Here is a 20,299-nt window from a genome sequence, read left to right on the forward strand (position 1 = left end):
TGATCGAATGTCGAACAAAGGAAGTCCTAGTAGGTTGAGATCAACTGAATATTGAATAAAATGAGAATTCAATTTTGATAAAATTAAAATAGGAGTATTAATCGATTGATGGAGTATATTGATCGACTAATGATCATAAAATCTCAAAATTATGATTGCTACAGTAACAATGAACGTTAAGATGTTGAGATGAATGTAGTCATTAAGCTGGCATATCAAAGTAACGTTCGAATCTACAGTAGATCAATCGACTGATGGATAATATCAGTAAACTAATTTGCAAAAATCAATCCCGATCTAAAAGTTATAAAAAAAGACTTTTAAGGAGATTTTTGACAATAGATTCTTAAAGGTTTAGAGACAAAGTACTGCTGTATTTTTTACTATTAAAAGACAATCCAAAGCAATAAATAAACATTCAAAATAAAATTTTTACTTATAAAATTGATTTTACTTTAATTTCATTTATATCTTTGTATTTGGTTGTATTGATTGTGTTTGTTGTAAGAAATCGATTGTAATATATTTGTTGAAGATATCTGAAAAGAAGAAAATTAAGGGTGACGGAATAAATCTTAGACGTAATCGTCTTGATTCATTCTATTAAATAAAATCAATTTATCTTTATGTATTTTCTTTTCTTTTTATTATTTTTTTCTGTTATATATTAATGAATTATAGACAATCCTACGAAAGCAAATAGAAGCCGTTGAAGCTATTCTCCCCTCCGTACCGATCCTAACAATAATAATAATATTTAATTTGCTATATATTGACTCATTCTATTTAATTTTTATAAATAAAATACACAAAGAAGGAAAGAATGCCGTCAAGCAATTAATTCTGCTGGAGAGCAATTAAACATAAAAGATCATACCTTTTGAAAAGAGAAAAAAAAGGAATGAAGGATGAAAGCGAGATAAAACACTATTGCTGTCAAAAGAGGAGAGCGATGGGCGAAATTGGTTATCTATGATACTAATAAAAGGTAAAGTAAAGGAGGGAAATGAATCAATTAATGATTGCAGGTTTCTCCATCGGTTGAATTTTACAGCACTCTACCCCACTCAGAGTGAACACAAAGCAGTTAAAATTTTCCCAAGCACCCGGCCAGACACGGAAGGAATCGTACAAGAAATCGAACAGCTGCAACTAGTCAAAACATCTGGTTGCCGACACATCGCATTCGTCCATCCAGCGAATCAAGCAAGCATCACTTAGATATATATCAAACATTTTCTGTGTCAGAGTGTCAGACCAACTGAAACAAGCAACTGCTGCTTCCAATCCCAAAGTGCACGCGTATACCAGGAACAGTTACACGGATCAATGATTGGAGTAGTGACACATCCGTAGGGACAACATCCGTGTTACAGTAGTCTTTGCGTACCCCTCTCTCCTTCCCTTCTCATTGGCTCCTCTCGATTCACCTGGCGCTTGCTTCCGCAAGTGTTGGTGGATCGCTAGAGATCCTATATTCTATGTTCTATAATAACGTCCCGGAGAATCTTCCTTTTCTGTCTCGTTCTCCATCTGTTTATCTTGTTTTCTAGGAGAGTAAACTAAAGGGTGATGGGGAACTGGCTGGGCTGCTCAGCCGCCGGGGAACGGCTGGTGACGGCGGCGAGGGACGGCGACATAATTGAGGCGCAGAAGCTGGTGGAGATGAATCCTGGCCTCGCTAGATATTCGACGTTCGCGGGTCTCAGCTCGCCGTTGCATGCCGCCGCCGCCAGAGGCCATACTGAGGTGAGGTCTTCCTTTTATATTAACAACAGTATACCTTCAAGTATTGATCTCTTTTGATTTATAGTTCCTGGTAAAAACAATTCATAAATTCAACCTTTTTTAGGAGTAAAATTTTGGCGTACAGAACGACAGTTCAAAATATGTGTGTCCAGAGAGCAGTATTATATCTGTCCAGCACTTTTATGAAGAGTTCCAAGAAATAGATCCAATTATGATTAGTAGGCAAAAGGAAAACTTCTAATAAAAATATGATCCTTTTCTGAGTAGTGGCATAGTAAAATCTTTTACAATATTAGGAGTGAGTTGTTGAATTTCAGCTGGGGAAGAGACTAAATCTTTCTTCTTTTGTGTAAATAGTTAATTAAGTTCCAAAATCTGGTGTTCTGCAAACAAGTTTCTTTTTGTTTCCCAATTTTTTTTCTTTTCTTTCAAAAACTGGAGAAAGATAGCTCCTTGTTGATTCTGCCATTGGTTGATTACCATGAGATAGATCAATATCAATATAGTACTATACTAAAATCCTTACGCATACTGAATTCTTATGCATAATTAACAACAGACGATTTGTGCCTTCGAGTAATTTGATATATATAGAGAGAGTTACTTTATTCTTCGATCATTACATTCCAGATTGTGATGATGTTGCTGGAGAAGGGAGCAGACTTGAACTCGAGGAACATCTGTGGCCAAGTGAGCATCGTTAACCACTGTGTTACCAACTGTTAACCACTGTTTTCTTACTTCTTTCTCCAAAAACAAAAATTAGACTCCATTGATGGAAGCATGCTGCAGTGGTCGATGGGAGGTGGTGCAGACTCTGCTACTTTACAGATGCAATGTATGTGTTCGTATGCATTTATTCATGTTCTCTTCCGTCCTAAATTGCTGATTTTTTAGAATCATGAGTGGGTTTTTTTGTCTTAAAAAGGTATCAAAAGTGGAGTTATTAAGTGGTAGAACGGCACTTCACTTTGCAGCTGCTGGTGGACATGCTCGATGCATTAGATTACTGGCTGCAGATGTTTATCCTGGTTTTCCTCTTTCTGCAATAACCAATTCCTCAGACGTTGAACAAATGGAGTCTCTGTCAGCAAAACATTATGATCCCCTGTAAGTGTTTGATTATATTCCTGACCAACATAAACAAGTAGAATCCAAGCCTCTTTTTTGCTAAAAGTTGATCAATTTCAGAGTATCTCATGATTTTGAGATTGTAAGTAGATCATTTAGAATCATTTTTTGGCCTAATCTGAATATTCATCTTTAAGGTTGGTTTGTGCTAATCAACATGTCCACTTTGTTTCTCATAGTGCACTCAGAAGGTTCATTAACAAGGAAGCAAATGGTGGTATAACCGCCCTCCACCTTGCTGCACTAAATGGGCATCCGAATTGCGTTCATCTGCTACTTGATCTACATGCTAATATCTCAGCCACGACGCTCGGTTGTTCATCATCGACAACGACAATAGGTTTTCGGATTCGTTTTACATTGTCAAAAGATGGACTTCTTGGAATTTTTTATAAAGCAATCAGCCTGCAATTTGTTTGACAGGAGCTGGAAGCACACCTTTGCATTGTGCTGCATGTGGTGGAAACCTCAAGTGCTGCCAGGCAAACTAACTCAAACTCTTAGATCATTAAATATAATTGTGGCTAAAGTTGGATGTATTTTGTTCTTGTATAGATCCTTCTTGCTCGAGGAGCAAGCAGATCTACAATGAATTCCAATGGGTAAGTCTCTCTAGGCTGCTGTCTGCACTAAAATGAACACCTATGATGTTTTTCTCTTCTTTTTTTTTTTTTGAGTTGTTTTTTCAGCATTGTATATATATATTTTTTCAGGTGGCTTCCAGTTGATGTTGCAAGGATTCGGGGATCTGATCGGCTTATACCCTTGTTAGCACCCCATTCTAGTCAACTTGTTCCTGCTTTTCCTCCATCAAACTACTTGCCTTTGCCTCTCATGAGCATCCTGCAAATAGCAAGGTAATTAATTATTCATGAGGCCGCTGCAAATCTAACAATTATCTTCAACTTCAGATGTCGAAGATTTTCTCCAAATTTCATAGATTTCCTTCCACTTGTAGGTAAAAACAAACAAATAAGATCTTTTACCAAGATACATTAACAGTGAAAGAAAAAAAAAAACCTCTTATGCTCTTAAAAGCACTGCTACAGTTAAGACCATAATTTTTTTATCTGAAAGAATATGCAGACACATGATATACATTTACCATTATGCAGAGTGAATGGTTTGAATTCTTCAACTTTCTCTTGTGACGAGAGTGATCTATGTGCTGTTTGCTTGGAGAGAACCTGCACTGTAGCTGCTGCAGGTAAACAATCTCACATAAAAAAAAAATTCTCTATTAAAGAGAACAATAGCTCACTTCTATGGGCGATGAGTTTCTTCCCTTGGTTTACAGGCTGTGGTCATGAACTGTGCACAAAATGTGCACTGTGTCTTTGCTCAACGAGCAGCATGAACTCTGAGATGTCAGCACCACCTGGTTCAGTCCCATGTCCTCTCTGTAGGGCTGGGATTGAATCTTTTGTAAGCTTGCCAACAAATGAGATTGAGGTAGGCCAAGACATTGGCCTCTGCAGCATGTGCCAAGGTCTCGCGCGTGGTCGCTGTCAGAAACCATTTGCTACAGACTGTGTAGCCAAGTTGTGTACGAACCCGTTTGAGGTAGTTCCTCCGGCAGTTTGTGGTGAAGTTTCCTCAAGGGCATTTCACAATCAATGATGGATATATAATTCCAAGACATTCAGGCTTCAACGCGTAAGTGAATTCGTCACTTGGACTGGAGCAGCCTGCAAAAAAGCATGTGGATTACTGATTGCTTCTGCATGTAAATTGTACTGATAGTTCATTTGTGGTGTTCGTTGTGCCTATTTGTTTAGAATCTGATCTGCTAAAGTTGCTAGGAATTAATCAGGCTCGACGAGTTACAGATGGGTGTGAATTCCAAATTTATGCAGAAACATCAAGATTGGTAGTGGTTGTGAAGATGTTCAAAATAGTACATTCTTTTTGTTTTTTATACGAATGTGGAAGAAAGTTTGTGAAAAATTAGTTTGCAAGTTCATAATAAAGTGCATGGCTTTCATTTTTCTGATTTTATTTTCACATGGCAAAATTTAAAAAGTGGTGCAAAATTTAACTCTATGCACAACCATTTGAGGGTTTGGATTCATTTCAGAATGTTACGGAAAACGTAGCCAAAAACACTTAAAAGGGAACGCCTAGATTAACAGCGCAGAAGAACTTAAAGCAAATCTTGATAAATTAAAGCAAGATTAATAGAATACCAAAGCGAACTGGATACTAATTAAGCTCAAAATACTAAGAGTTAATTATAAAATATAGCAACGTTTAAATTTATTCTTAAATTTAGCATAACCTAAAGCTTAATATTTTAAGATTTTGTTTGAGCTAAATTTAAAAATAGCCCTAAATCATTTGCTATATTTTCATATTAACCTAAATAATAAATCAGAGAATAGAGCGACACAATATATCGATCAAATCATCATTCATAGTCTTTGCAAAATAGTAGTTGACACAGGAGCACAACACTAAGTAAACACATTCCAGTCAATATCAATTCGCAGGAAGTTTTAGAAAATCATCTTCGTTCAAAGTTTGGCAAGCAATCCAGTGCTGGATGTCAACTTTGGTGATCCAACATCCTTCTCCATCTCGCTAGTACTTGGTGGCACATCAACTGCTGGGGAGCAGTTAAAGAAGCCATGTGGCTGCAGCGTACATAAAACATGTCAAACATGGCAAAAATTTACAATTAATAGAATATTTGAAACTGTCAAGTGACACCAGAAATCTTAAAAGGATAAGGAAATTAGTTACTGAAGGATATGTAGTAAGATTTTTTTTTTGGGGGGAAAATACATGATACCGTTTAATACCAATCTACAAGTTGCCAGAACAATGATTAGTTGTGTACTAACCTTGCAGAATTATTCTAATAGTGGCTGAAGAACTATAGCTGTTACTTAGTTGATTTATCAAGCGTTGACATTCTCCTATATTATCATTTCCTATTTATTTATCTTCTTGGAAGAGGATAAGACTAAACCACTACAAGAAATCACTGGATTATTAACAACCAGAAATTACGGAAATGCCATGCGAAATCCATATGCTATGTCTCCTAACTAATTTCCTATAGCTTCAGAAAAAAAATGCTGATATGCTAGAAATCAATGAGTCTGTGGGTTTGACTGCTTCCAGATGATTCCAGATTCAACCTGTTTCTGGCTATATATAATATGGAAATTTTCACTAATAATCATGTTGGTATGATTTTAGATATGATATGGGACATTTTGCTGATAATCATGTCAGTATTTGATGACCAGAATATACATTGCCAAGTGTTTGCACTAGGATTAAACATAACAAAGCTAGCATTAATATAGCAAACAAGGGAAAGTAATTAGCAAGCCCTTTGACTTAAACATGAAAGAAAAGAACATCTGTGTTTCTTGAAACAGAAGTTCTGTGATGCCCAGTTTGGCCCCTGAAAAAGCTGCAGTCTGATAATCAGATTTACAATGCATAGCATGTGTACTATATATGATTGACTTGGGCTGAAAAGTGAGGATCATTAATCAACCATAAGTTATGTGACAGTTTCTCCTAGGTAGATTGTAGAGTGGGCATTAATCGGATCATTCTTAAAATACCCCCAACCTAGAGCAGCTTTCTTTTAATAGCTTTTCAAAACGCCCTCTAAGATTTGATCAAAACCCATCCCAAGGTTTTCACTTTGCTGTCAAAATACACTCTGGAGAGTAAAATATCAATTTTAGCCTTCTAAATTACCACATAAATCAATTGTTAGTAGAGAGGGAAGCATTTTTTATGCAAAATAAAAACCTGAGGGAGCATTTGACATAAATGAAACTTAAGAAGGAATTTAAAAAACATTATTAAACGTTGGGACACATTTTAAAAAATTACACTTAAAATTGGCATGTTCCATTAGAAAAGGATAGTGGAACCATCATTTGATTGGTCCTAACAAGTCACTGAATAGGAATTTTTTAACTATAAATTATTAAATTATTATCGGAATCAAACTACAAGTCTCAAATCGACCAAGCAACTCACAGCTAAGCCACAAGGCCATGGGTAGTACTGAGTGCAACTCTTCAGCTCACACGTGTTGGGCATAGCCCATAAACAATATTCTAAATTTTTCTATATAACATTTACATATTACTTTTTATCTCTAAAACAATGTAAAAATCATATTAAATTAGATTAAAGTAGTTAATTATTATTTTAATATTTCAGATTTTCTAATTAATATTTTTTATTATTTTTATAATATTCTGTTATTAAATTCAAGGCCTGGGCCAGCCTATCATAAAATGGTTTCAAATAAGATTGTTGTTGGGAAAGCTTGTTGATTGTCAGGGTTAGTATTTAGCAAAATCTCAAATAATTAGACTGATAGCCACATAGAGCGTGACAATTAAGGACTTCAAATCTTTAGAACATCTTCAGTAAGGATTTCCAATTACTATATATATAACAATGATTATGCAATCACACAAGGAGGAAACATACCAGCTCAACAAAACAGATGTGGAAACTAAAGACATACAAATGAACAAAAATTACCATGAGCATAAAGCCTATCCTTTCCACAGGCATGACGGGCCAATCCTCCAACCTGGGTATGTGAGTGATACCAAACACATACCTGCAATTGAAGACCACCAATAAGAAAAAAACTGTCATGAGTATCTTGAAGAATAAAAACTGGACGTTAGTTGCAGCCTGGATAAAATGATTGAGAAAACGAGCTTCAAAGTTTTAAGGGGATCAACCTAAGACAGGTCAAAAAGTACTACGCACATGTATGGGAAGTATTCAGATGAGGATTGACACTAGATGACTATATGAAGTATTAAATTTAGAGACAGTTCTAGGAAACTAACCATAAGACAATGTCAGTTTCCTCAAGGGACCTATTCTTCTTAACCCATGTTGCCAATCCCTCATTTACGCGTGGATTTTGATTGGGAAACTCTCCTCCAGGAAACATCTCATCACGATTATAAGGTGTGACCCATAAATTATGCTTTAAGAAGGCAGCTCTTCTCAAAAATTTTGCTTCTGGACCAGCTAATGGGAGGCAATTCAGCCCAGGCACAAGCTTATAGCCTGTAGGTTGGCCTGTTCGATTTACATTTCGTGTGTTCCTTACCTGAAAATCATTAAAGGTTTTATCAGTAAAATTGTTAAAAGAAAAAAGTGATAGGATGGTAAAAGAAAAGAAAAATATCACCTAAGGGATACGCCACATGCTCAAGAATTGAAATGGTAGCAATAAGAAATGACTAAATAACCGGCCAATCCAACTCCTTATCTCACCCAAAATACAAGGATGAAAAAGGTAAATCATGAGATTATCAACTAGGAGACTAGGAAGGGACAACTAAAACAAGTTAATCCAACACCCCAATCTCATCAGGCAACAAGGCTCGCATACAGATGTTGTCCTTCACCAAAATAAGATCACACATATATAATACAGGCTGATATGAACATGTCGTACTATCCACATAAAAAATCAGCAGAATAAGAAGCTTGTGAGAAAACAATATGGCCCTTACAATCCAATGGCGTGCAGATAAAGAATCACAATCCCGCATAGCCTCCAGTTCTGATTTGAGAAGCTTTTCTTCAGCATAAAAAGCATTGTTATGAATGTTATTTTGGCCTGGCTCTTCAACTTTAACATTCACCTCAACCACCTAAAGGAAAAAGAAGATAGCACTGTCTTGTTAACTATTGACCAATACCTCTTCCCCATGGAAAAAAAATTGAAAAAGACGCAATATGTTGGATGTACATGGACAGTTCATGGAATAATATGGTATATCCTTGGATATGATTTGGCCATTATATGTGCTAAGCAACCTGCTAGACATGGGATTTAACCTCATAAATTTTTGGCAATGCAAATGAAAATTCAATTAAAAAAAAAACAAACCTGATTAAATGCTTCAGTAGGTTTGCAATCAACAGCCATATCCATACGAGCAACAAAGAAATGTTGATGAACTGGTGCATACAACCCAGGGGCAATGGTTGTCCCATATTTTCTAGACTCACCAGGTTGCAAAGCTCCCAAGCTTAATATACCCGTCAATTTTACTTCAGCTTCAATTTTACCATCCTGCATTCATGTGACAGTAGTTGACTAGGGTCTACAGACCATAATTACCACAAAATCAAACGCATAAGACAACAAAAACTGCCTAAATTCAAATTAGAAACCCCCAGAATCCCAAAAACCTAATTTTATAGCCATAGGAATCTGTCTCTTCTAATAGACCAGTGCAGTCCTACCTCCCGCTGCACTGCATCATTATAAGTGCAGAACTTCATTGCTATCCTGCACCAAATTTCAGTCCATTTTTCAATTAGTTCCCTGTTTATTCATCCTGAATTGTGTCTAAAACCTGCTATCGCATGAATCCATCACAAACTACCATGTAAATCAAATCAAAAATTCATTTAACATGCATTATAATGATGTACTTTTTACAAACAGAAGCCCTGATGTCATTTAGTACTGTTAAGAGCTTTAATGAAGCACCTATCTCAGTAGGAATAGCTAAATCCTATCATTATCAGTGGCAAAATAACCATAGCTTTCTCACATGTCTTGCGTAAATGAACATATATAATACTTTCATATGCATATACAATGTTTTCATGTTGATTCTTGGCAGAGAGGAAAATTACCATGGAGGAATAGGGGTAAGTAATGAGTAATAACTGCTGTTCAAGATACTAATGATGATCAACAAAGCATATCATTTTAAGACAAAGAAGCTATAAACGTGCAATAAGAATAGCCATATTGAAGAATAATTTCAATTTCAACAATAAAGGTTGACAGGAAGCTATAAACATGCAATAAGAATAACTATATTGAAGAATAATTTCAATTTCAACAATAAAGGTTGATTAGGGCTCCAATAAACTTTTAGCAGAAATACTTACTCTAGACAAAGGGAAAAAAGTACTAAAATATAGAATAAAACATGAAAAGATAATGCCCATATACAGCATATTTCCTTATGGAACGTACCTGATAGAAGTGCCAGAAAAAACCATATTCATAGTTAGCAACTGTACATATGAAAGAAACAGTTAACCTCCTCGATCGCCTAACTTCTGCTAAGCCTGTTCGCCAATCTTGATGTTTCCATAAGATTCCATGGTCCTCCTCATGCAAACAGACACAATTTTCAATGGTCTCAACACCGCCAGTATAGTTTGTAAAATGAGCATCAAAGTATTTGATGTAACCCAAGCAATCACAACCCTAGATCATCAATGGTTGTTAGAAAATTAACAGAAAATAAAAACAAAGTAATGGATGATGAAAGCAGAAACAAACATTTCAAAAATAGAAAATCTACCCTTTTAAGAGAGTGAGCATTTTTCCCAAGACCATCTTCACCAGCATCAAATGCATTTTTGCGGTAATGCGGCTCATTTGGATCTCCATATGGAACTACCATCTCAACAAAACTCAATCTATGTGCAATAGGTCTTCTACCCCGACTGCCATCAATGTATGCTACAGAGTACATTACTAAGCCCTCCCTTGGCGTGAAACCAATACGGAAGCTCCACTGGTAAGCAGAAATGCATGAAATTTGCATTTGATAGATTTCACAAAGACCAAACCAAAAGATGTTATGGAAGACTTAATACCTTTTGCCATTCCACAAAATACCCATTTACGCGGAAACTTGGACCCTCAGGCTGAATAATTTGTAGGGGTTTCACATCACTTCTGTCAACACCTCCACGAGTTTCTCCCGCTGTATAATTTCTCAATGGATCTGCCGGAGGCAAAGGAACCAATTTTCTATCTTCAAACTCAATTATCACATTGTTCGGTATATCAACAAGAATATAGATGCCTTCCACAGGACGTGCATAACCATTCTCCATGGGGCAATCACTCTCAGTTCGGCAAAAAATTAGTGGTTTTGCAAGTCTACGGCTAGGAGCATCAGCATCACTATGATAACCAACACACCTGGAGAACGTGAATGTCATATAAAGAACTCATATACATAAGAACAATTCTACTAGCTGGTCACTAATAGGAGGGTTAACTAGAACAACATACCATGCATCAACCATTACAAAATCCATATCATCTACTCCTCTCTTTCTCATAGCTTCAATGAATGGAGGATAGCTCTTAACAGCAGCTTCACATTCCGCATATTCTATAGCATCCTGAAGTTGAGAGGTAAGAGAAATGACTAAAATATATTGTGCTCATAAGTCATAACCAGTGACTGAGGAACAAGCTTGTTGCCAATACTAGTGTCAATGGAAGGTACCAGAAGACTAAAAATGTAAATGGAGCTTACCAAACAATATCATAGAGGTTGAGAAATGTAAAAATTACAGAATTGGTTAACTTAATATGATGTGTCTTAGCAAAAAAGAGTTGTCATACTGAACCAATTTCTGTTTACACATATCAAACAGGGCAGCTCTTATGTATGGATTAACAGGTTAAGAGAATAACATAAAATATAAATATTTAAACAATCAACTGAAGGAACTGAGCTGATACACTTCAGTAAATACTAGCAGCAAGATGTTTACAATAATGCAACAGTTAGTAGCACTTTTCTTTTTCAAAGGGAAAAAAATAATTGGACACAAATTTGGAAAATAAACTGAAATTAGATGCTCAAGTGGAACAAAGATTTTGTTCACAGCAAAACCAAGGAGGCCCTCCACTTGGTTATTTCTATGGATGTATACTAACCCTATTAACTTCTCCATAAGCACACATACCATGGGAGGTTGTACATCAGGAACAACTTCAGACGAGATGACTCTCCCTCTATGATGACCACCACGAGTAGCAGCATGGACTTCAGATAGTTCAACAACCCAGATGCTGGTTTCATTTGACTTTTTGTTATAGACAATAAGCCGAGCCCTCCTAGGAGGAAGCTTGCTTGGGATGACAGGAGCACCTTTTGCTCTGGGAAGCAGAGATGGTTGGAAAGGGGGAAAAAGTAGGCATCAGCTAGTGCCACAATATTTTTCTCAGGCTCCAATAGAACAACTTCAACAAACCTCATACTATCTCTGACCTGCAATGAGATAATACTAAGTAGCACAAAAGTAATCAAATTTTATCAAACAAAGAAAAAATATAGCAAAAGTCTGGCGAGCATCAACAGAGTACAGTGTCAAACCTCAGGGGTTGCACCAGCAGCCCTAACAGTTGCTACTGCAACAGAGATTTCAGCACCAGATAATGGATCAAGAGGGTGTCTTGACTGAGCCCTCATCATTATGGGGGTCCCTTGTGTGAAATGTCAGACATCAAAATCAAGTAAAGCAAGACATATACCAATGGATGTGAAGAGCAAAATTCAACATAGCATGAATAGGAAATAGAAAATAGAAGCTAGAGCAGAATTTCTTTCATGAGAATATAATACAATCTCCATTACAAAGAGACCAGGAAATGATGAAATTAATACGCCAAAGGGCAAAGAAGCGCCGTTGTGTATCATGATTGATGATGTGTTATGAGGTTTGACAATTGAACTGGCCCACCAAGCTGCAAAACTAAAATGAACTGACTTGTCAATTTCATACTGTTAATTGTTCTCTAACTTTTATTTTGGTTCTTAATTGCTCTAGATTTTTTTTATAGGCCCAAATGAGTTGATTTTTTTTAGGAAATAGGATTAGTGACTCAAAATTTTAATTTATCTAGGAGATTCTGCAAAGTTAAAGGATATGGAATTTTGATAGTAAAATGGAACCCTGTAAATGGGTTTCTTCATTATGATTGTGGATGATGATTTGTATTGAGTAACCCCTCTTATTCTACAATGCTGGTGTGAGGATACCATCTCAAGGAAGAGGCCACTAGTGGTGGTTTATCCATTATCCACGGCAAGTGTGAAGCTCATATTTATCCTGCTTATACCTTCACATTTCATTATCCTTCCTTCCTTCTTATCTATTATGAGATTATATATGTGGTAATCAGCTCAAAAATAGTGGAGCTGGTTATCCAAGTTCTTTTTTTTCGAGCCTCCTCTTCAACATATCTGTTCAAGATTGGTAACAGTTTGGTGCCCCCACCATTTATCTCTGGTTGACTTCTTGGTATCTAGCGTAACAAGGACACCTACATGTATTCTACTCACGACCAACACCTGATTATGGGCTTGAGACAGAAAAGAAACACAACTTGATTTACTGGACATGGGACATTTTGGAGCATAGAGATTCATATTCTGCTTCAGGTCAAGTGCATGAATAAAATGGAAAAAAAAAGTACAGGAATTTACAAGCTTGAACTAAACAAGCCTATTGAAGCATCATATGGTTTGGTTTATCAGATCTGAGCTGGTCAGGCCACTTGATTTTGAAGTTGGTTTGAATCTTGATTGAAATATACATTTGAAAACTTATTGTAAAGTTCACATTGTGAAGTAGTGGATCTTCCCTTGGGAACAAAATTACTACTGGGATTTGATGAATACTGTGGAGTTGGGCATATCAACAATGGATTGGTTCAAACCACTCATGTGACACAACATAACAAGTTGATCAATATCATATCGTTACTTAAATGCTATGGTAAAATTCCTTGCTAGATCATTGAATGGTCCACAATTATTTCCCATATCATTGCGTGCCTTTGCAAACATTACATTGTAAACCAGCAAAGAAAAGATCGGATTAACTTGTTTCGTACTTGATTTTTTTTCTATGTTATCCACATTAAAGTATTTATCCTCTGTCCTCCAAGATTCCTAAAGTCTGATCAGTAGCATGGCAACAATGTATAGTATCGATAGCCCCGACAAAAAAAAAAAGATCCATAATACAAAAACGATACAAACATCGCACATAAACAAGTTGATGACTGGAAGTAAAAGGGTGCAGGATCGATACCCTTGGCAGAAGCCTTGGCAGCATACGGATCCTCGATATCCTCGACGGGGTCGATGAGCGAGGTCATGGCCGTCGTGGCGCTTACTGCTACGGCAGCGGATCTCTTAGTTCCATCCTCCGCGATCCAGCCCGCCTTGGAGGCAGCGGCCGCAGAGCCGGGTTTGATAGGGAGGAGGCGCGGGGCGCAACAAGGCGCCGTTTTTTCCTCAGTTGTGGCCATTGCAGGGGATTAACTAGCTCACCGAATCCGCCGTAATAACCCTCACCGCCGATGCCACGATCTGACATGCAGCAAACCTCCGTTGTCCTGCACCTTCCGATGCTCGCTCCTTTCTCCGTTAACCTTGCCCTTTTGGTGGTGTTCGAGACGGGGGCGATACGAAAGGTCGAGGGCTCGAGGCCGTGGGAGATGTCTGCCCTTTTCACGTGAATTTATAGAATGCAAGAGCGGCAGCTGTTAGAGATGGGACAGGTGTCGGTGCCAGCCGGTGACTTAACGCGAGGGGTAAGATAAGTGGACTGATGATCGGCCGAACCAGTTAGTTATTACGCAACGTTGTATTTCTTGAGTCACTTGAAATCTTGAATGCGCTGGTAGCGGAAAAGGAAAAAAATCCGAAAAAAAATTCGATCCATTCCATTTTAAATAGTTGAGAAAACAATTAAAAATAATTCATAAATGAATTCTAAACTTATCTAAAGATTTTTTATTAAATAAATAAAGATAAAAATCTTAATTTCTTGTATAATTCATCCTTTCCTCTTAGTCTTTTAAGGCATAAGCCAAGAAATCAAACGACCATGAAACTTAACTATATATATGTAATGAAATTTTATTTAGTCAGATTTTATTATTTCCTAGTTATTTACATTAATATATTCTATTTTATAGATAGAAAGCATTTGAAATATTAGTTTAGGCAGGTTTTTTTATTTTAATTATTTACATTAATTTGTTCTATTTCTTGTATCAGTGCCATGAGTAAAGAAATCAAACCACGGCAACAACTTAATTACACATAAACATAGTTTAATTTTAAAAACACATTTAAAATATTTGTGGTGTGTTCTATTTCTGGAATCAATATTTTAAGTCAAAAGGTCAAATAATTTTGAAATTTAACTAATACAAGAAAAGCGATGCCATTGAAAAGAATATTCAAAGAGCCGGAGGTGAATCAATGCACGTGACGAGCTAGAGGATATCCTTACAACAACAATTAATTATTTAATTGATTAATTATTAACTAATCTGCATCTTAATTCTTAATTAAGCTGCTCCACCACCTCCATGAATCGATGCGACAACCACTTCGTTCGACGAGAGGCGGCAAGCTTATCCCCACATTCTTGTCTTATTGCATAATGCATTCAATTAACAGACAAAATTAAATCTGTAATTAAGATTAGAACACAAGCATTTCATTACAGCTAGCTACTCACTTGGGCGGTTGGGCCCCCCTCCTTTTTCAGCATGCAAAAGAAATAATATTCAAAGTCGAAAAGGACGACATTATTGCAGTGGCCACAATAATAGCAACAAATAATGCCGAATAAACAATTGGCCGAATCGTGCATGCGTATTATATTATCTTATAGTGCAGCCCATAAGCCCATTCGACGAGGTACAATTTTTCTTTTTATTTTCTTTTTTTTCCGTAGGTCAAGTATTTCGATCAGAAGACCTTTTTTTCCGATCAGTCCATCCAGATCGACAAAGGGTTATAAAATATTTGAGTCCGACGTTACACCCAATATACAAATTTCTTAGTTCATATTGTTACTTAAATCACAAGGCGGTTGAATAAAGAATCTCGCGGCATCGCGAGTTGCCGGCATTCTTAATACGATTCCGACTAGATGAATTGAATAGGGAATCGAGCTGGAGCACATTGGCGATTGTAATTGTGTTGCGCGTGACGCGTGACGTGGAGTCATACGAGTGGGCGTCGTTTCTGCAAGTTGATTTGCTGCTGATGTGTCGCAAAAGCGTATATTGAATTGGTATCTAGTCCGCCCACTGGTCGACATCGTGGGCTTTAAAATTAATAGTTTTTGCAGGCGAAGGCAAAGTGCACCTCGATATGGATGGGCAAGAACGAGTATGAAATTAGGCTAAGTACAGAGTCTGTTTTTTTAAATAAAAATAGTGATTAATCAATTAGGTTAGGTGATTTTGTTCTTAAAATTATAAATTTAAACTACTTGCACAAAAGTTTAAATTGTACACACGCTGATTGTAATAGTTGATAAGGCATACACCATGCATATTTAATTTATTTTTTATGCAAGGAAGAGATACGTAAGCTCGCTACACCACTCATATTTAAGGGCATTTTGGTAAGGGATAATCAGGTTTATAATGTAATCAGGATTACATTATAAGATGATTTACTTTGTTTAGTAACATTTTAGAGATGTAATATAATGTAATTGCATTACAAAAAAAGAGTCAAGATCTGTAATCTCGATTACAAAGGAAATAATACGGAATCTGATTACATTACGGATTCTATTTTTATCGTACCAAATATACCCTTCCGCTCCTCACCGTCTCAATCCGCACGACGCATAACTTCTCTTCCCCTCATTACTAATTCAAGTTGCTTGTTGTTCTCGGTCCCTCCGGGAGCGGAAAGTCCACTCTTTTGAGCTTCGTCGCTGGACGGCTGCAGGGGGAGCACTCCGCCGCGGTGCTTGTCAACGGTCGTCGGCTTGTGCAGCCGGCCCTACGGCGGATTGGTTTTGTGGCGCAGGACGACGTGTTGTACTCGCATTTGACGGTGCAGGAGACGCTGCTCTTCTGCGCGATGCTCCGGCTTCCACGGACGCTAGCGAAGGCGGCTACGATGGAGGAGGTATTGGCGGAGCTGGGATTGTGCAAGTGCGCCTACACGGCCGTGGGCGGGACCTTCGTGCGGGGGATCTCCGGCGAGGAGTGAAAGAGAGTCTGGATCGGGCACGAGATGCTGGTAAATTAATCCCAACCTGCTGGTGCTCGACGAGCCCACCTCGGGACTCGACTCTACGATGGCCAGCCAGCTGGTTAAGGAGGAAGGGTATTATTGGTATTTTATAATAATAAAAATTATATTCCTTACTGAAAATAATGGATATGCACCAAACACTGTAATGTAATCATCCTTGTAATCAAAGATTACATGCATTCCTTCAACCAAATATAGTAATGTAATCTTGATTACATTACATTATATTACAAACTTGATTACATTACAAGCGTGATTACATTACGTCCTACCAAACGTAGCCTAATTTCTTTTTTATAAGAGGATTGTAGTTGCTCCAATCAACTAGAGGTGTCAAAATGAGTTGATTAGGCATATGATTATTCATCTTATTCGTCGTTTGCTATCGGTCGTTAACGATTCAGCCTCAAAATTTTAATTGGAATATTTTAAGGTGTACCATATATATAATATCCAAGTCATGAAGTCAACCACAGCTATCTTATTTGCCGTTTCACTATCAGCTACTAACTACTTAGCCCTCAAAATTTTAAGGCGTATCGCACAATATCCAAGTCAACCACATCCACGCCAGGTTGACGTACGACACAACATTAATTCATGTCAAAATAAGGTGAAATAATTATATTAATGATGAAGCAAAATAAGATAGTATATATAGTACATGATAAATTGATTTAATTACAACCATATTTGGTATCAGAACTATATGTAAGACGTAAGCGTTAATCTATTTAAGTTGGTCTTTGTTTTTGGCTTAAACCAAAACAATTAATCCTCTTCTTTGGCTCTCAGCATTATTTCTGTCGTTGATCTGGTGGCGCGGGGAATAAGATGAAGAAGATCACAAAAGACGACGTTACTTGCGCTATTCTTGCAATTGTGCTCGTATATATCGTGCTTGTGTTAATCGTCGACGAACTATGGAGGCGTCATCGGCGGAACCTTCATCGACGATACTACTACTGCTATAGATGATGCATGGTGCAAAATTAAAGCCGCCAAAAGATTCATTCTTCAGAATCTTCGACGCGACGATACTATAGTTAGCTTCGTGGATGAAGTCTCAGATTACGAGTTCAACTTCTTCGCCACGACGGCTCTGAAATTAATCTCCTGTAACAAACAGTCTCCGGCCACCTTTCTGTTTCCGCTGGATCAATTTTCTTTTTATTTTTAAGATTTATATATGAATCAGTACTCCTTCTGTTTGATTAGTTTCCCCTTTTTTGTTTAGTTTTTTTTCTCTGTTGAACGCGTGAACTAATGATCTATTTTGCCAATAGATTGTTCTAAAATAAAATTTCTAAGTAAATAAAAATTAATTTCTAACTTATCAGCGGCTGTAGATGTATGTACGGGTTATCCTGAGTTATATATAGCTTAACCCATGGAGGAACGGTCAAACGGACCAACCCATGATGGAACGGATTAATCTATTAAAAATTTATCCTATAGTGGGACAGGACGGGTCAATCCACCAACTTGGCAGGTTTGAAAATCTACAATCCAACTCAATCCAAGACGGATTACGAGTTAGACGGTATCAATCCACGGATCTATTAAAAATAAAAAAATATTAAAAATATTAAATTTGAATTACAATTTAAATTGATTAAATATGAATTTTTAAATTTAAATTGTAATTTTTAAGTTTAAATTGTAATTTAGATGGATTAAATCCAGTAATTCATTAAATTTTTTATTTTAATTTTAAAATTTAAAATAAATAAATAAATTTTCTAATCCTGCGGATCAATCCAAGTCCATCACAGGTCAAATCACGTGGATAACAGGTTAACCCATTTAAATCCATCTTAAAATATAAATTAATAAAATTTCAATTCACACCATTTAAATTGCTTGACGGAATTGATCAATTTGACAGATCAACTCAAATTGGCGCTATAGATTTCGATACGCTTCTTTTATAGGCAGTAGCTTATTTCGTTAATGTCCTCGATTAACAGCTGTTTTTTCAACAATAGCTTTAAATTGTAAATAAAGATTTTCTTCGTTACTTAGTAGTATAAAAAACAGGTAATTGCCTAAAAGACCATTACTAATGTTGGTTTTTCTTAATATGTTTATGAACTTAATTAAGTTTTATTAAAATTTATTAGATTTTATCCGCTAAATGTAGACAGCTTTATAAATCTTTTTAAGTCATTGAGATATTATTATTATTATTATTATTATTATTATTATCTTTCTTTCCTTCCTCATACATATTTATCATAATTTTAACTTGATTAACTAAAATATTTATCAATCGTTTAAATACATATTCATTTATCTTAAATATATATATTTTAAAATTTTTCATGTGTAATTTTAAATTTCTTTGTAATATTTTTTTTATATCTTCTTGTTAATACCTAACAGAATAAAAATATTTAAACATGCTAATTAGGGCATCTGCAACGCTTGTTAAAAGAGCGTTAGTAGCCCTTTCTTTAATCTTTCTCCACGTGACGTGGAGGAGTGAGTGTGGACGTGGAGCAGAGATAAAGAGTAAAAGTTTGAACGCGTTTAAAAATTTAAACGAGTCTCATATAATTTTTTAATATTTTTTTAAGTGTTAGCGTTGCAGATGCTCTTAATATTAATAGTAAAAAAAACATTTGCACAACGCTCGCTGTATCTGTCAATTTTGAAATAATTAGTCGTACTTTTCCTTCCAAGAGTGGGCGAGGAAGATGACCCACGAGAGCCCGAGGAGTAAATCGCCGACGAGCTGTCGCGGCCAGTGGGCGGCCAGATCGTCGACGCGCCGCTCGAACGAGAGGCGCCAGAGCGCGACGGCGGCGTGGAGCAGGACGCAGCCCTTGGCGAAGAAAGCCTGGAAGTCGCGATCCCGCACGAAGGCCACCATGAAGAGCAGCAGCCCGATGACGCAGAGGAGCACCCCGGCGAAGGAGTCGGCGTTGTGGATCAACAGCTGGTCGCGTGGGCTCGACCCCTGCAGCAGCCTCGCCGCCGTCTCCGGGCCGTGCCCGACCTCCGCCGCCGCCTCTAGGTAGAACATCATCAGCACCCCTATCGTCGCCGCCACCGACGAATGCAGCACGCAGATGGCGAAGAACCCCGACGACGAGGACGAAGGAGAATAATCTGCCATTGATCGGCCGGTCGCTCGAGAAGAGGCGATTGGATTGGAGGATTAAGGATTGGATTTATTGGAGCCCTCGCCGATTGCCGCAGAGATTTATTTGTGGGGTTTGTTATTTTGTAACGATGTGGTAAATCAGTCGTTGGAATATTTTTAGAAAAGCATCCAATTTTAATTATCATTGATAACAATCATAGTTTTTAGGTAGATTTAATGTTTCCATAATTAGTAGGTTGATTGATTATTAATGTTTCCTTTTGTGGTGAAACTTTCGCGCGAGGTCGCCAAAAGAATCCCCTATTTTGATTAATCATTATAGTTTTCCATTCTGTGGAAATAAACTTTAAAAAGTTTTTACAGTAAATAAAAATAATAAACTTTTTTTAAAAAAGTTTTTTTAAAAATAAGTATGCAATTTTGAAGGTAAAGATCTTAA

The 20,299-nt window shown here is 36.9% G+C and overlaps 3 protein-coding genes across 3 annotated transcripts; 1 reads left to right on the forward strand and 2 right to left on the reverse strand.

Moving 5' to 3' along the window:
- The first annotated feature begins 1,436 nt into the window (after positions 1 to 1,436).
- Positions 1,437 to 4,870, forward strand: LOC141838146 (E3 ubiquitin-protein ligase XBAT33-like). Its single transcript, XM_074725585.1, has 10 exons — positions 1,437 to 1,749; positions 2,380 to 2,439; positions 2,516 to 2,587; positions 2,678 to 2,859; positions 3,060 to 3,220; positions 3,304 to 3,362; positions 3,436 to 3,482; positions 3,594 to 3,737; positions 3,996 to 4,087; positions 4,178 to 4,870. Exons 1-10 carry the CDS (start codon positions 1,573 to 1,575, stop codon positions 4,498 to 4,500), a joined length of 1,317 nt encoding a protein of 438 aa, XP_074581686.1. The 5' UTR covers positions 1,437 to 1,572; the 3' UTR covers positions 4,501 to 4,870.
- A 360-nt stretch (positions 4,871 to 5,230) lies between these two features.
- Positions 5,231 to 14,150, reverse strand: LOC141838051 (amine oxidase [copper-containing] zeta, peroxisomal-like). The gene is given in 13 exon segments (XM_074725477.1): positions 5,231 to 5,513; positions 7,405 to 7,486; positions 7,725 to 7,993; positions 8,403 to 8,543; positions 8,783 to 8,968; positions 9,890 to 10,126; positions 10,224 to 10,439; positions 10,522 to 10,852; positions 10,946 to 11,058; positions 11,632 to 11,858; positions 11,861 to 11,936; positions 12,042 to 12,151; positions 13,765 to 14,150. Coding segments are annotated over 13 exon segments (2,328 nt in total). The 5' UTR covers positions 13,985 to 14,150; the 3' UTR covers positions 5,231 to 5,393.
- Positions 14,151 to 19,413: 5,263 nt separating this feature from the next.
- Positions 19,414 to 19,872, reverse strand: LOC141842856 (uncharacterized). Its single transcript, XM_074730871.1, has one exon. The coding sequence runs from the start codon at positions 19,870 to 19,872 to the stop codon at positions 19,414 to 19,416; it is 459 nt and encodes a 152-aa protein (XP_074586972.1).
- Between the last annotated feature and the right edge of the window lie 427 nt (positions 19,873 to 20,299).

Source organism: Curcuma longa, chromosome 1, assembly GCF_044706935.1.
Source record: "Curcuma longa cultivar G26 ecotype Majalengka, Jawa Barat chromosome 1, ITB_CL_G26_1.1, whole genome shotgun sequence".
Classification (NCBI taxonomy): domain Eukaryota; kingdom Viridiplantae; phylum Streptophyta; class Magnoliopsida; order Zingiberales; family Zingiberaceae; genus Curcuma; species Curcuma longa.

What these genes read in the sequence shown, in the direction of transcription:
- LOC141838146 (XM_074725585.1), top strand. Translation starts at nt 1,573, where the DNA reads ATGGGGAACTGGCTGGGCTGCTCAGCCGCCGGGGAACGGCTGGTGACG. An exon ending in ATCATCGACAACGACAATAG is followed by an intron (nt 3,221 to 3,303) that starts GTTTTCGGATTC and finishes TTTGTTTGACAG; the next exon opens with GAGCTGGAAGCACACCTTTG. An exon ending in TCTACAATGAATTCCAATGG is followed by an intron (nt 3,483 to 3,593) that starts GTAAGTCTCTCT and finishes ATATTTTTTCAG; the next exon opens with GTGGCTTCCAGTTGATGTTG.
- LOC141842856 (XM_074730871.1), bottom strand. Translation starts at nt 19,872, where the DNA reads ATGGCAGATTATTCTCCTTCGTCCTCGTCGTCGGGGTTCTTCGCCATC.